Here is a 14,033-nt window from a genome sequence, read left to right as displayed (position 1 = left end):
CTTACCAATCAAGAACCTATCTATCTCGGTCTTAAATACACTCAATGACCTGGCCTCCACAGCCTTCTGTGGCAATGAATTCCATAGATTCACCACTCTCTGGCTAAAGAAGTTTCTCCTCATCTCTGTTCTAAAAGGTCTTCCCTTTACTCTGAGGCTGTGCCCTCGGGTCCTAGTCTCTCCTACTAATGGAAACATCTTCCCCACGTCCCACTCTATCCAGGCCTTTCAGTATTCTGTAAGTTTCAATCAGATCCCCCCCCTCATCCTTCTAAACTCCATCGAGTATAGACCCAGAGTCCTCAAACGTTCCTCAGAAAACAGAAGCGTTCCAGCTTTGCACTGCTGTGTGTGAATAACTGCCTCCTGACATCAGCCCTCAGAACGCTGAGCTCTCATTTTAATGTTACGCCTCCCTTGTTCTGGACCCTCCCCCCTTCTCCCACCGTCCAGGAGAAATAAATAGTGTCTGTCGCATTCACCAGGCAACACTTGGCAAAATTCTCTAAGTGACATTGGTGACCAGCAATTAATGCTTGAGAGAGGCTGGGACGAGCACTGAGTATGGATCACCTGGATCTAGGTGCACTAAATGTTGGACGGGCTGAATACAAACTTGAGCACAGCAGTTCAAACACGAAGGCGACAAAACCCTTATCACGTTAATTCAAGCATTCTGCACAGGGCCTAAGTTTCCCCCTCAGCGTCCTCACAATGAGAGCCCGCCACAGCTCACCAGACAACAGGGAATTCCTGCATTAGTTTGCTGTGCCTCTGAACAGATAATGAGGGAGCACACAGACTCTGCAGGCCTGACCCGGCGTTTCTCTACAGGATGGGATAATGTTTCGAGGTCCAGTTAATTGATACGCACAGAAGGCTGAAGTATTAATATTTTACAGATTCACGGAAACCAAAAACCGCACACCCCCCACCCAAGCTTTTCCATTTAAATATTTATAGCTCTCATCCCTGCCCCCCACCAGAGACAGACAGACAATGGGTTTCTTGACACTCACTTATTCCACGGGTTCATTTCCAGGGGGATAGAATTGAAAAATAAGAGATGCTAAACTTGCTTCCAAACTTGGTTAGGCCAAACTTGGGGAGTGCAGGCAACAAGTTCTGGTCATTTACCCGAATTAAAAGGATACAGAATCTAGGACGAGGGGTGACTTGTTTAAAAATAAGGGGTCGCCCATTTAAAACAGAGGTGAGGTGAAATTTTTTTTCTCAGAGGGTTGAGAGTCTCTGGAACTCTCTTCCTGAAAAGGTGGTGGAAGCAAAGTCTTTGAATATTTTTAAGGCAGAGGTGGATAGATTCTTGGTAAACAAGGGGGGTGGTGATAGGTTATTGGGTGTAGGCAGGATGCAGATTTGAGGTTACTATCTGACCAGCCATTATCTTATTAAATGGCGGAGCAGGCTCGAGGGGCTGAATGGCCTACTCCTGCTCATTGATCGTATGTTCAGAATTACTGGAGAAGGTACAAAGGTTCACAAGGAGAACACCAGAACCGAGGGGATATCGTTCTCAGGAAAAGTTGAACAGGCCAGGGTTCTTTTGGCTGAAGTGTGACCTGATATATCAGGTATATGATATATCTGATGTATGATCTCCACTGGGGGTTACCAAAGATTAGAAACTGAACTGGACTAGCCATATAAATACTGTGGCTACAAGAGCAGGTCAGAGGCTGGGAATCCTGCGGAGAGTAACTCACCTCCTGACACCCCAAAGCCTGTCCACCATCTACAAGGCACAAATCAGGAGTGTGATGGAATACTCCCCACTTGCCTGGATGAGTGCAGCTCCCACAACACTCAAGATGCTTGACACCGTCCAGGACAAAGCAGCCCACTTGATTGGCACCCAATCCACAAACATTAACTCCCTCCACCACCAATGCACAGTAGCAGCAGTGTGTACCATCTACAGGAGGCACTGCAGTAACTCACCAAGGCTGCTCCTAAGGCACCTTTCAAACCCCCGACCTCTTCTACCTAGAAGGTCAAGGGCAACAAACGCATGGAAACACCACCACCACCTGCAAGTTCCCCTCCAAGCCACACACCATCCTGACTTGGAAATATATCGGCCGTTCCTTCACTGTCGCTGGGTCAAAATCCTGGAACTCCCTCCCTAACAGCACTGTGGGTGTACCTACACCTCATGGACTGCAGCGGTTCAAGAAGGCAGCTCACCACCACCTTCTCAAGGGGCAATTAGGGATGGGTAATAAATGCTGCCCTAGCCAGCGAAGCCCACATCCCAATGAATGAATAAATAAAAATAAAAGGCGTCAAGAATTAATGCTTTTGACACATTCATGTCAAACGAGTGCAGCAGAGATTAGTGCTGTGGTCTGAGCTTTTTAAAATCTCTATTCGTAACTCAGATGAGGGGAATTAATGCAATGTTAACGCAACACACTCAACAAACATGGATACAACGTTAGGTGGGAAAGCAATCGGTGAAGAAGATGCAGAGAGGCTGCAGAAGGATATAGACAGGCTAAGTGAGTGGGCAAGAATACAGCTGATTAAATATAAATGTGGAGAAATGTGAAGTTATCCACCTAGATGGGGAAAAGAGAAAAGCAAATTTTTTTTTTAAAAAAACGGTGAGACACTAGAAAACGTCAGTATTCAGGGAAATCCAGGCGTCCGTGTACATGAACCACAAAAAGTTAACATGCAGGTACAGGAAGTGATTCGTGAGCTGCTCTGGCTTTTGTTCCATAGGGATTGGCGTATAAGAGATTCGCTGCACTTGTGCAGGGCAATGGGGAGGTCACACCTGGAGCAGTGCGTGCAGTTTTAGTCTCCTTATCTACTTGCCTGAGAGAGGGGGTGTGCAGTGGAGGTTCGTTTGACTGGTTCCTGGGGTGAAGAGGATTGTCCTGTCGGGGGGGGGGGATTGAGTGGACTAGATTTATATTCCCTGGAATTTCGAAGAATGGGAAGTGACCTCATTGAAACACAGGCTGGATGGACTCTTTTGTTTGTTTTATCATTCCATGAACTCTTAAGAGCATTTGACAGGGTAAATGCCGAGAGACTGTTGCTCCTGGCTGGTGATTTTAGAATTGGGGGAGGGGTGGGGGATGTAAATCTCAGGATAAGGGGTTGGCCAGTTAAGGCTGAGGAGGAGGAGGAGAAATTTCTTCCTTCCAAAAGTGGTGAATCGTTGTAATTCTCTATCCCAAGAGTAGATGCTCAGTAGTTGCGTATATTCATGAGACACAGCGTTGGACACTCAGGAAATGGGAACAGGGCAGTAAAGTTTAGTGAAGTAGATCAGCCATTACTGAATGGCGGAGCAGGCTCGAGTTCTTAGGTTACCAAAGCGCGGTGTCCAGAATTGGTCAGAAAACCCTAGCCGAGGCCTGACCAGTTTTAAAGATTTCGGATACCCTTTCTAGATTTTCCCCACAGGCACAGGCTAGCTATTGAATAAGGTTGAGCCGCTGACTAAAGATTTTGGATTAAAGGTTGGTCACAGTACGAAGGGGTCGCGTTAATCTCGGACGGCTTCTCATTCACGCACAGGGGACTATTTGGTAAACGGACTGAAGCAGCTCGGAATGTCCTCCCGACGTGTGCAATACCTCTCTGTCAAGGCCAGCTGCGACAGTGATTATATCTCCAGTCTCATTGTTGATGGTGAACATATTTGGAGAAGGGCTGCTTGGTGTTTGAGAAAGGATTTTGTATCTTAACATGCCGTTGGCCGAATTGGGATCATCAGCGTCAACTGCAGTTACTGCCATCACAAACGTTCCTGGGAAAAGAAAAAAGGAGAACTGAATCTTCAATGGAAGGTAAACAGTTTTGACTGAAAATGGTTTAATTTAAAAGATGCGTGACTGGATGCATGCTGTTAGTACATTTTATAAGCACACTTCTTGCCCAGTATATTCACTCAAGATGATTAAGAGCACATTTCCTAAACAGTCACTGGGAACACAGGTATGGGGTACAGTCGTTATGTTCCTGGACTAAATGGCCTGGAGGCCGGGGAGTTCAAATCCCACCATGGCTGGAGAATTTAAATTCAATTAATTAAATAAATCCGAAATTACTGTATCAGTCACGGTAACCACAAAGTTACTGGATTGCCAGCGAAACCTAATCGAGTTCACTAATGTCCTTTTAGGGAAGGAAATCTGCTGTCCTTACCTGGTCTGGCCCTACACGTGGCTGATTCTTAAACTGCCCTGTGAAATGGTCCACTAAGCCACTCAGTTGCAGTCGCAGGAGGGCACCCACCACCACCTTCTCAAGGGGCAATTAGGGATGGGCAATAAACACTGGCCCAGCCAGCGACGTCCACATCCCGTGAATATATTTTAAAAGTGGACACCAGCTGGGGTAACACCAGACTGGTCTTATACAGCGAAAACAATTCACTTCACAAATCAAGTCAAGTGGACAAGGGGAGAAATGGCGTCGTAACACACTGACTTTGAACTCTCACACCAGATTCCTCCTTCACCCAGGTCAGAGGATGGCACTTGCAAACTGAGCCGCTGAAATAAAACGACAGCGACCGAGCATTATGGTACATTTAGTGTCTTCCGCAACTAAAGGCCTAAGCCAATTTTTACCTGGCTTTGATCCTTCAGGGACAGAGCCATTCCAAACTTGGTGCAGAAATTCTGGCCGGTTATCATTCATGTCGATGACATTGATAACGATGTCAATCGGATTCTCCACCTGATTTCCATTCAGATCGACAGCATGAGCTCTTAGCTGCAAGGCAATGATCAACATCAATACATCATCTAAAAGATGCAATGGATAACCTCAAGGCCAATAATCCTCTCAAAACACTGGGCCACAAATATCATTGCCCAAATCCTTTCTCCATATTCTAAGGAAGTAGCTTTTCCATTGGGTGCTTCAGAATATTTGCCACCATTAGAATGTTGTATGAACAGTGGATAGAAGGCAGCCTTAACAGCTGTCAATTTACTTTTTCTTTTTTTGAGTAAGATTATTTACAACTTGCTTCTGACAAGGCTCCGAAGCAGGAGACTATTCAGCCCACTGACCTTGTGCTGGCTCTTTGAAAGAGCGATCCAATTAGTGTCCCTCCCCCTGCTCTTTCCCCACAGGCCTGAGATTCTCTCCCCATCCCTTCTAGTATTTATCCAATTTCCTTTTGGAAGTTGCGCACATTCCAGATCACAACGTGCTGTGTAAAACCATTACTCTTCATTGCTCCTCCAATCCTTTTGGCCAATTATTGTAGGTCTGTCCCTCTGTTTACCAACTCTCCTGCCAGTAGAAACAGTACCTCCCCCTCCTACCTCATCTCCCCATCTCCTCTCATCGTATCTTATTCACAGTCAGAAACTCGATAGTACAGGGCTTGAGTGCGAACATGCGAATTGGGAGCAGGAGGCCATTCGGCCCCTCGAGCCTGCTGCATCATTCAATGAGGCCGTGGCTGGTTTGATTGTAACCTCAACTCCACATTCCCGCCTACCCCCGATAACCTTTCACCCCCTTTGCTTATCAAGAATCTATCGACCTCTGCCTTCAAAATATTCAAAAACTCTGCTCCCACCACCTTTTCAGAAAGAGCGTTCCAAAGACTCAATATGCCCTCAGAAAAATTCTGCTCATCTCTATCTTAAATGGGCGACCCCTTATTTTCAAACAGTGACCCCTAGTTCTAGATTCTCCCATAATAGGAAACATCCTCTTCACTCCACCTTATAAGATCCTGAGGGGTCTTGACATGTTTCAATCAAGTCGCCGCTTATTCTTCTAAACTCCAGTGGATACAAGCCTAGCCTGTCAAACCCACCCAATAAAGGCAACCCACCCATTCCAGGTATTAGTCTAGTAAACCTTCTCTGAACTGCTTCCAAACGCATTTACAATTTCCTTAAATAAGGAGGCCAATTCACAGTAAAGTATTATACAAGAGTATTGGTAATCTGAGTCGAATTGCCAAGCCACCCAGCATCCATTTCCCCTTTGCATAAATTGTGATCATTTGAAATTTGGTATTCCTGCATTTGTCCTGATGAGTGCAAGATGAAAAACTTCGACAACTCTCTTTTCAGCAACATTCAGAAACTTACATGGTACGAAGCTATCTGCTCTCGGTCCAAAGGTTTAGTCACAGACAGCTCGCCAGAGATTGGGTTGATGCTGAAGATCCCAGTAGGCGGTTGATCAGCTCCTGGCCCTGTGACACTGTAGCGCAACGAACGGTTTTTATCACGATCAGATCGAATCTGGAAACCCAGAAGGGAAAGAGATATTCAGGAGACATTAATTACAGAGACAGACTCAGAGAGAGAGAGAGAGACAGAGCCCCACAGAAAGAGAGAGAGAGAGACCCCACAGAAAGAGAGAGAGAGAGAGAGACCCCCACAGAAAGAAAGAGAGAGAGAGACCCCCACAGAAAGAGAGAGAGAGAGAGAGAGAGAGAGAGACAGAGAGAGAGAGACCCCCACAGAAAGAGAGACCCACAGAAAGAGAGAGAGAGAGAGCCCCACAGAAAGAGAGAGAGACCCACAGAAAGAGAGAGAGAGAGAGAGAGCCCCACAGAGAGAGGGAAAGAGAGAGAGCCCCACAGAAAGAGAGAGAGAGCCCCACAGAAAGAGAGAGAGAGAGAGAGCCCCACAGAAAGAGAGAGAGCCCCACAGAGAGAGAGAGAGAGAGAGAGCCCCACAGAAAGAGAGAAAGAGAGAGAGCCCCACAGAAAGAGAGAAAGAGAGAGAGCCCCACAGAAAGAGAGAGAGAGAGCCCCACAGAAAGAGAGAGAGAGAGAGAGAGAGAGCCCCACAGAAAGAGAGAGAGAGAGCCCCACAGAAAGAGAGAAAGAGAGCCCCACAGAAAGAGAGAGAGAGAGCCCCACAGAAAGAGAGAGAGAGCGAGCCCCACAGAAAGAGAGAGAGAGAGAGCCCCACAGAAAGAGAGAGAGAGAGAGAGAGAGAGAGAGCCCCACAGAAAGAGAGAAAGAGAGAGAGCCCCACAGAAAGAGAGAGAGAGAGCCCCACAGAAAGAGAGAGAGAGAGAGAGCCCCACAGAAAGAGAGAGAAAGAGAGAGAGCCCCACAGAAAGAGAGAAAGAGAGAGACCCCACAGAAAGAGAGAGAGAGAGAGACCCCCACAGAAAGAAAGAGAGAGAGAGACCCCCACAGAAAGAGAGAGAGAGAGAGAGACAGAGAGAGAGAGACCCCCACAGAAAGAGAGAGAGACCCACAGAAAGAGAGAGAGAGAGAGCCCCACAGAAAGAGAGAGAGACCCACAGAAAGAGAGAGAGAGAGAGAGAGCCCCACAGAGAGAGAGAAAGAGAGAGAGCCCCACAGAAAGAGAGAGAGAGCCCCACAGAAAGAGAGAGAGAGAGAGAGCCCCACAGAAAGAGAGAGAGAGAGAGCCCCACAGAGAGAGAGAGAGAGACCCACAGAAAGAGAGAGAGAGAGCCCCACAGAAAGAGAGAAAGAGAGAGAGCCCCACAGAAAGAGAGAGAGAGAGCCCCACAGAAAGAGAGAGAGAGAGAGAGAGAGCCCCACAGAAAGAGAGAGAGAGCCCCAAAGAGAGAAAGAGCCCCTCAGAAAGAGAGAGAGAGAGAGAGAGCCCCACAGAAAGAGAGAGAGAGAGCCCCACAGAAAGAGAGAGCGAGCCCCACAGAAAGAGAGAGAGAGCCCCACAGAAAGAGAGAGAGAGAGAGAGAGAGAGAGCCCCACAGAAAGAGAGAAAGAGAGAGAGCCCCACAGAAAGAGAGAGAGCCCCACAGAAAGAGAGAGAGAGAGAGAGCCCCACAGAAAGAGAGAGAAAGAGAGAGAGCCCCACAGAAAGAGAGAAAGAGAGAGAGCCCCACAGAAAGAGAGAGAGAGAGAGAGCCCCACAGAAAGAGAGAGAGAGAGAGAGAGAGAGAGCGCCCCACAGAGAGAGAGAGAGCGCCCCACAGAAAGAGAGAGAGAGAGAGAGAGAGCGAGCCCCACAGAAAGAGAGAGAGAGAGAGTCCCACAGAGAGAGAGAGAGAGAGAGAGAGAGAGCCCCACAGAAAGAGAGAGAGAGCCCCACAGAAAGAGAGAGAGAGAGAGAGCCCCACAGAAAGAGAGAGAGAGAGAGAGAGAGAGAGAGCGAGCCCCACAGAAAGAGAGAGAGAGAGAGAGAGAGCCTCACAGAGAGAGAGAGAGCCCCACAGACAGAGAGAGAGAGAGAGAGAGCGCCCCACAGAGAGAGAGAGAGAGAGAGAGAGCCCCACAGAGAGAGCCAGAGATATATATATATATATATATATATATATAGATAGAGATAGAGAGAGCTATATAGAGAGAGAGAGAAAGTGCTTTTCATGACCTTAGGGCATCCCAAAGCCAGTGAGGTACTTCTGAAGTGTAGTCACTCTTGTAATTTAGGAAACGCGGCTAATTGTACACAGTAAGATCCCACAAAGAACAATGCACAAATGACCAGATTTGTTGGAAGGATGAACACTGTCCAGGGCAATGGGAATAAATCCCCTGCTCTTCAGAATAGTGCCATGGGATACTTTATGTCTACCCCAGAGGCAGACAGAGCCCCAGTTTAACTTGGCATCTGAAAAACAGCATCTCTGGCATTGCAGCACTTGCTCACGGCCTGGAATTGAGGCTCAAGTCTCTGGAGTGGGTCGTGAACCCACAATCTCCTGACACGGGGGTTGAGAGAGCTGCCCATCGAGACGCAGTCGACACCAAAAAAAAAGGAAATGCGTTATTACTAGAGCAACAATACCCATCTGGGCCGTTTATTAGCTATAGTGCATTTGAGCGTTAAGGTTAATAAGTTCCTTCAATAATGATTCATCTGCGACCAATAAGAGTGCTGCCAGTCAGCTAGAATTTCATGGAAGACCAACCTGCAGTATAGCTCAATAAAAAATAAAAAAATGAGCTCCTGCAAACCTCGTATCTGTTCGCAACTCTGGCCACGAACGAAGTGGACCCTTACCCTGACCAGTTCTTGTGGGAAAGGACCACGGGAGTTTTCGGGAACGTTGATCGGAGGGATGACCCAATCCCTCTTCTGACGTTTCAGCTGTCCCTGGTGCCCTAGCGGAAGCCGAGGAAACACGATGTCCGGAATGTTCTGAGGCAGGGCGACACTACTCGACTTCCAGGTCTGAAAATACACAGACAAAAAAAAGATAAGGGGGGAAAAAACAATTAGCGTATTTGAATTGGACTGAATCCCATTTGCCCTCTTCCCGCAGAGAGCAGTGGAGGTTGGGGGTCATTGAATATAGTCAAGGCTGAGTTAGACAGATTTTTGATAGTAACCCTTGACTCGGTTGTCTATATAATTCAATTTGCAATATGAATGAGGAGGAGTTAGGCCATTCGGCCCCTCAAGCCTGCTCCACCATTCAAGATGATCATGGCTGATCTGATTGTGGCTTTAACTCCACTTTCCTCCTTCCTACCCTCTTGATTATGACCACAATCAGATCGGCCATGATCTTCTCGAATGGCGGAGCAGGCTCGAGGGGCCGAATGGCCTACTCCCGAGTCCCTATATTCCTCATCGCAGATAATGGGTGGCATTATTTTGTCTCCAGCTGTTTCCAGGGTAGAGCTTCACTCGTATACACAGTGTACATTTTGGAAATTCAGGCAAATTCATATTTGGTCTCTCATTGGTTCATCTGAATCCCTGAAAAATGCACGGCCAGCAAGTGAAACTCTTCACTGAGAGCGATAAAGATGAAGAGTTTTCCCATGGGAGGCCAAAATAATCTGGTGGTTTACCAGATACTATAAATGGCATTAGTTCTCCCGGCCTTGCCAGCAACACCCACATCCTAAAAACAAACCAAAAAAAAGGTTGTCTTAAACGATTGCCGTTTGTCTCAATGATTCCTCATGACACACACGCCAACAATCCTCAGACTTGATACATTTTTTCAGAATCTCTCCCTTTCAATTGAGGCAGAATTGATTAAGAGGAAGGACAAGAGAGACATTTGGTTGGAAATGGGATTTAACTTTATGGAGGCAGGCACAGACCTAGTTCAACACGCTAGTCTGAGTACTGATCAGACAATCCATTGTATTGCAATTATACAGAATTACACAAGATCCTCGTGGAAGGAGGTTCCAAATTTCTACCAGGCACTGTGTGCAGAGGTTTTTCCGAATTCCACCCGAAAGGTCTGCCTCTAATTTTTTTAAAAGGAGAATATCTCCCAGTTCTAGACTCACCAATCAACAGAAATAGCTCCTCTCACTCTACCCTACCTGTTCCCCTTAATACCTTGAAAGCTTTGATTAAATCACCCCCATGAGCTTCTATATTCCAAGAGTACGCAGCCTCAGTTTATGGGCTCCTTGTAATTTAACCCTTAAGAGTTCAAAAATATCATTCTGGTAAATCTACACTGCATTTCCTCCAAGTCCAATCTACCCCTCCTAAGGTGCGATGCACAGGACCGTTCACAGTAACTCCAGGTGTGGCCTAACCAGGGATTTGTACAACCGAAGCATGGCTTCTACCCCCTAGCTCTCTAAATAGAAAGGCCCCCATTTCATTAATACTTTTATTATATTTGCATCTGTCCATGACATAATCTACGTACGTGAACTCTGAATCACTCTGGACTTCCGCTGCTTCTAGCTTTTAACCCTATGAACATAATCTATTCCTTTCTCCCAGGTGCTTACATAGCTTCTTCAGCAACTTATGTTTATTTAGCATCGTTAACGTAACAAAACATCCCAAGGTCTTTCAAAGGAGTGTTACAAAGCAAAACAAACACTAACCTGCAATGGTGACCAAAAGTTTGGTCGGAGAAATAGATTCTAAGCAGAGTCGTAAAGGAGGCAGGGGTGAGGGGAGCGTGAGGAGAGATGGGGCGGGGTTGTTTAGGGAGGGAATTACAGATCTTGGGGCCCATGCAGCTGGAAGCGAGGCCACCGATGGCGAAGCCATTAAAATCGCGGGCGGCGGGGGGGCTGTTCAAGAGTCCAGAATTGGAGGAGCGCAGCGATAGGGGAGGGTTGAAGGGCTGCAGAGGATTACAGAGATGGGGAGGGGCAATAAATGCTGGCCCAGGCACCAACGTCCACATCCCGTGAAAGAGTAAAACAAAGGCCATGGAAGGATTCGCAAACAAGGATAAGAATTTTCAAATTGAAGCATTGCTTGACTAGGAGCCGGTGAAGGACAGTGCGCACAGGTGTGAAGGGTGAACAGGGCTTGTCGAGGGTAAGAAAGAGGCCAGTGTTTGTACAACCTGTTTCATGACCACCAGACATCGCAAAGCGTTTTACAGCTAATAAAGTGCTTCTGGAGTGCAATCACTGTTGTAAAGCAGGAAATGTGGCAGCCAATTTACACACCGCAAGCTCCCACAAACAGCAACGTGATAACGCGCAGGTCATTTGTTTTTTCAATGTTGGATCGAGGGATAAATATTGACCCGAGGACTCTGGTGAGGACTCTCCTGCTCTTCTTCCAAATAGTGCCACGGGACCTTTTACATCTGCCCGAGGTGGCAGACAGTTTAAGGCCTCATGCAAAAGACAACACTTCCAACAGTGCAGCATTCCCTCAGTACTGCACCAGAGTGTCAGCTGCTGAAGTCCTGGACGGGGGCAGCGGGGCTTGGATGACCTGGCGTCTACGCAGGGTAGAATGTGGGAGAGCAGCCAGGAATGCGTTGCAAAGGTCTAGAGGGAACAAAGGCACGAATGAAGATTTCAGCGGCAAATGGACTGAGACAGGGTGGAGTCAGGTGATGTTTCTGAGGTAAAAACAGGTGGTCTCAGCAACATGTAGTTGGACGCTCACCAAAGTTGCGCATGTTCTGGTCACGGAGAGGAATACGAAGTCTGTAGCTAAGGAATGGAAAAGGAAAAAGAGGCTCCCCTTAAACGCATCTACGCTATTCGAATAGGAAGTTCCACATTCTCACCATCTTCTGGGTAAAAGGAGTTTCTCCCGAATTCGTAATTGATTATTATTTTTTGTAACTAGCTTAGATCAATGGCCGACAATCCCCTATAACGTGCCACACCTGTGCGCTGCAAGTGTTCTCAGTCGGCAGTATCCTCACATTTCTACATTGGCTACCGTTATGCTCACTCTAACAAGGCACAAAAACGGCAAGGGTATTATCTAGGGGACTGGGCAGCTTTGTAACACTGGTTATTGCCCCTGGTTTTGGCCTTCACTACAAGTGGCAACATCTTTAAATACAGCCCATCGAACTCTATCGTCACTTTAAACACCCTCCCCCATCATGTCATCCCTCAGCTGCCTCTTTTTTTTTGTGTGGAGAAAACGACCCCCACCCCTGTTCAGTGGGTGGTCCTCAGGAGAGGGAGAAAAGAGGAAGAGAAAGAGACAGGAACAGAGAGGGGACCGCTGCCAATTCGGAAGGGCAGAGGCAAAACTTACTAGAAACCAGAAACAAACACAAATCGCTGCAAACGTACAGAACAAATCAGCATCGCAATTATTGAAGGATGGGAATTTAATTGCAATGTTACTGAATGAAAAGTGTGCATCACATTTGGGAATCAAGTTTAGACAGAATATTTAGAGTTGAAGGTGGAAAAACGCCAAGTGTTTAGTTTCACTTCTGGAACATTCCACCATTCCTCAATAACCCTCGTCCATCTCACCACCTTGTGTTGAGTGTTCTGGCATTCCTTCCTCCATCAATCTCTCGCCCTCCACTAATGTCAAGTCCTTCAGAATGCTACTCGCATCCCACTCGCCCGTTGTTCCCATGGCTGCCGACCTAAATTGGCTCCCAGTCCAGCAACATCTCCACTTTAAAATTCTCATCCCAGCGTTCAAATCCCTCCATGGCTTCACCTCCCCCCACCCCACCCCAACCCCAACCCCATCTCCATCTTTTCCTCCAACCCTACACCCCTCCGAGATCTCCGCACTCCTCCAGTTCCGGCCTCTTGCAAATCTCCGATTCTGATCGCTCCACCATTGGTGCGCGGTGCCTTCAACCTTGGCCCTCGCCTCCGGAATTCCCTCCCTGAACCTCTCCGCCTCTCTCCTCCTCCCTTTAATTTGCTCCTTAAGAGCCCACATCTTTAAAGCTAGCTTTTGGTCATCTGTCTAAGTCGCTCTATGCGGCTCGATGTCAAATTTTGTTTGGCAGCACTCCTGTGAAGCGCCTTGGGATGTTTTACTACGTTAAAGGCGCTGTGTGAACTTTCAGAGTGATGATCTTGGTACGTAGGAGGGAACCATTCAAACTGGCGTCTATTCTACCATTCAATTAGAAACTGGATGTTCTACGTTGACTCCATCCATCCGCATATACCTGTGCCTAGCATAAAACAATCCGTTTTGAAATTTTCCACTGACTCCCAGCCTCATTGGGAGAGTTTTCCAGGTTTCCACTACCCCTTTATGCAAGGAAGTGCTTCCTGACATCTCCGCTGGCTCAAAGGGGAAGGGTATGCCCCCTATCTTTCATCAGAACTGGGAGCTGCTTGGGATGACTGGCTTTCAAAGCAGTGACAGAGGCTGGGCAAAGGCGTGGGGGGGTGGGGAGAGGCCAGAGAAGGATAAAAGAGGAAAAAGCCTGGGATGAAAACGAGCAAAAGTGATGACACTGCACACTGCCAAATGGTTTTAGTTTGATTCTTGGGAAAAAGAGAGCAAAGCTCCAACCTCTTATTTAGCCTTTTTTTTCCCTAGTCTTGTCAACTTTTCAGACAGAGCGAGTAGAACTCGGAATCTGGACAGCTGGAGTATTTAAAGTCAATGTACCTCCTGACTGCTCATTAACATCCTATAAAGCAAAAGCTAAAAATAAGAACGTCTGTAGATATAAAAAAAAAAGAGCCATCGGATGTTTACAGCCCATTATAAAAGTTGATCAATCAAGATTTTAAATATTTACCCAATCCCACTAATGCCTTTCTGCTAGTAAACCATGTCAAAAACATGTGGGTTCTTTCACTTGCCGAGGGAGCATCCTCTGCTCGGGGCAGCTGGGTTATATACAGCGTCAGCACCGAGTACATCCCTTCACGGCCTTCACCCACAGAA

General features: G+C 47.1%; 1 protein-coding gene across 1 annotated transcript in view; it reads right to left on the bottom strand.

Annotated features, from left to right (window-relative positions):
• LOC144680039 (cadherin-2-like) overlaps nt 1-14,033 on the bottom strand; it is a 183,427-nt gene that overhangs the window by 55,420 nt on the left and 113,974 nt on the right. The window contains exons 4-7 of the mRNA XM_078541142.1: nt 8,964-9,134; nt 6,099-6,254; nt 4,611-4,755; nt 3,612-3,784 (exon numbers count right to left, since the gene is read on the bottom strand). Of these exons, the coding sequence (XP_078397268.1) occupies nt 3,612-3,784; nt 4,611-4,755; nt 6,099-6,254; nt 8,964-9,134 (645 nt within the window). The remainder of the gene's footprint in view (nt 1-3,611; nt 3,785-4,610; nt 4,756-6,098; nt 6,255-8,963; nt 9,135-14,033) is intronic.

Source organism: Cetorhinus maximus, chromosome 4 (assembly GCF_964194155.1).
Source record: "Cetorhinus maximus chromosome 4, sCetMax3.hap1.1, whole genome shotgun sequence".
In the NCBI taxonomy this organism is placed as follows: Eukaryota; Metazoa; Chordata; class Chondrichthyes; order Lamniformes; family Cetorhinidae; genus Cetorhinus; species Cetorhinus maximus.
Note: the sequence above shows the minus strand (reverse complement) of the source record. Positions and strands in the feature narration are given on the sequence as shown.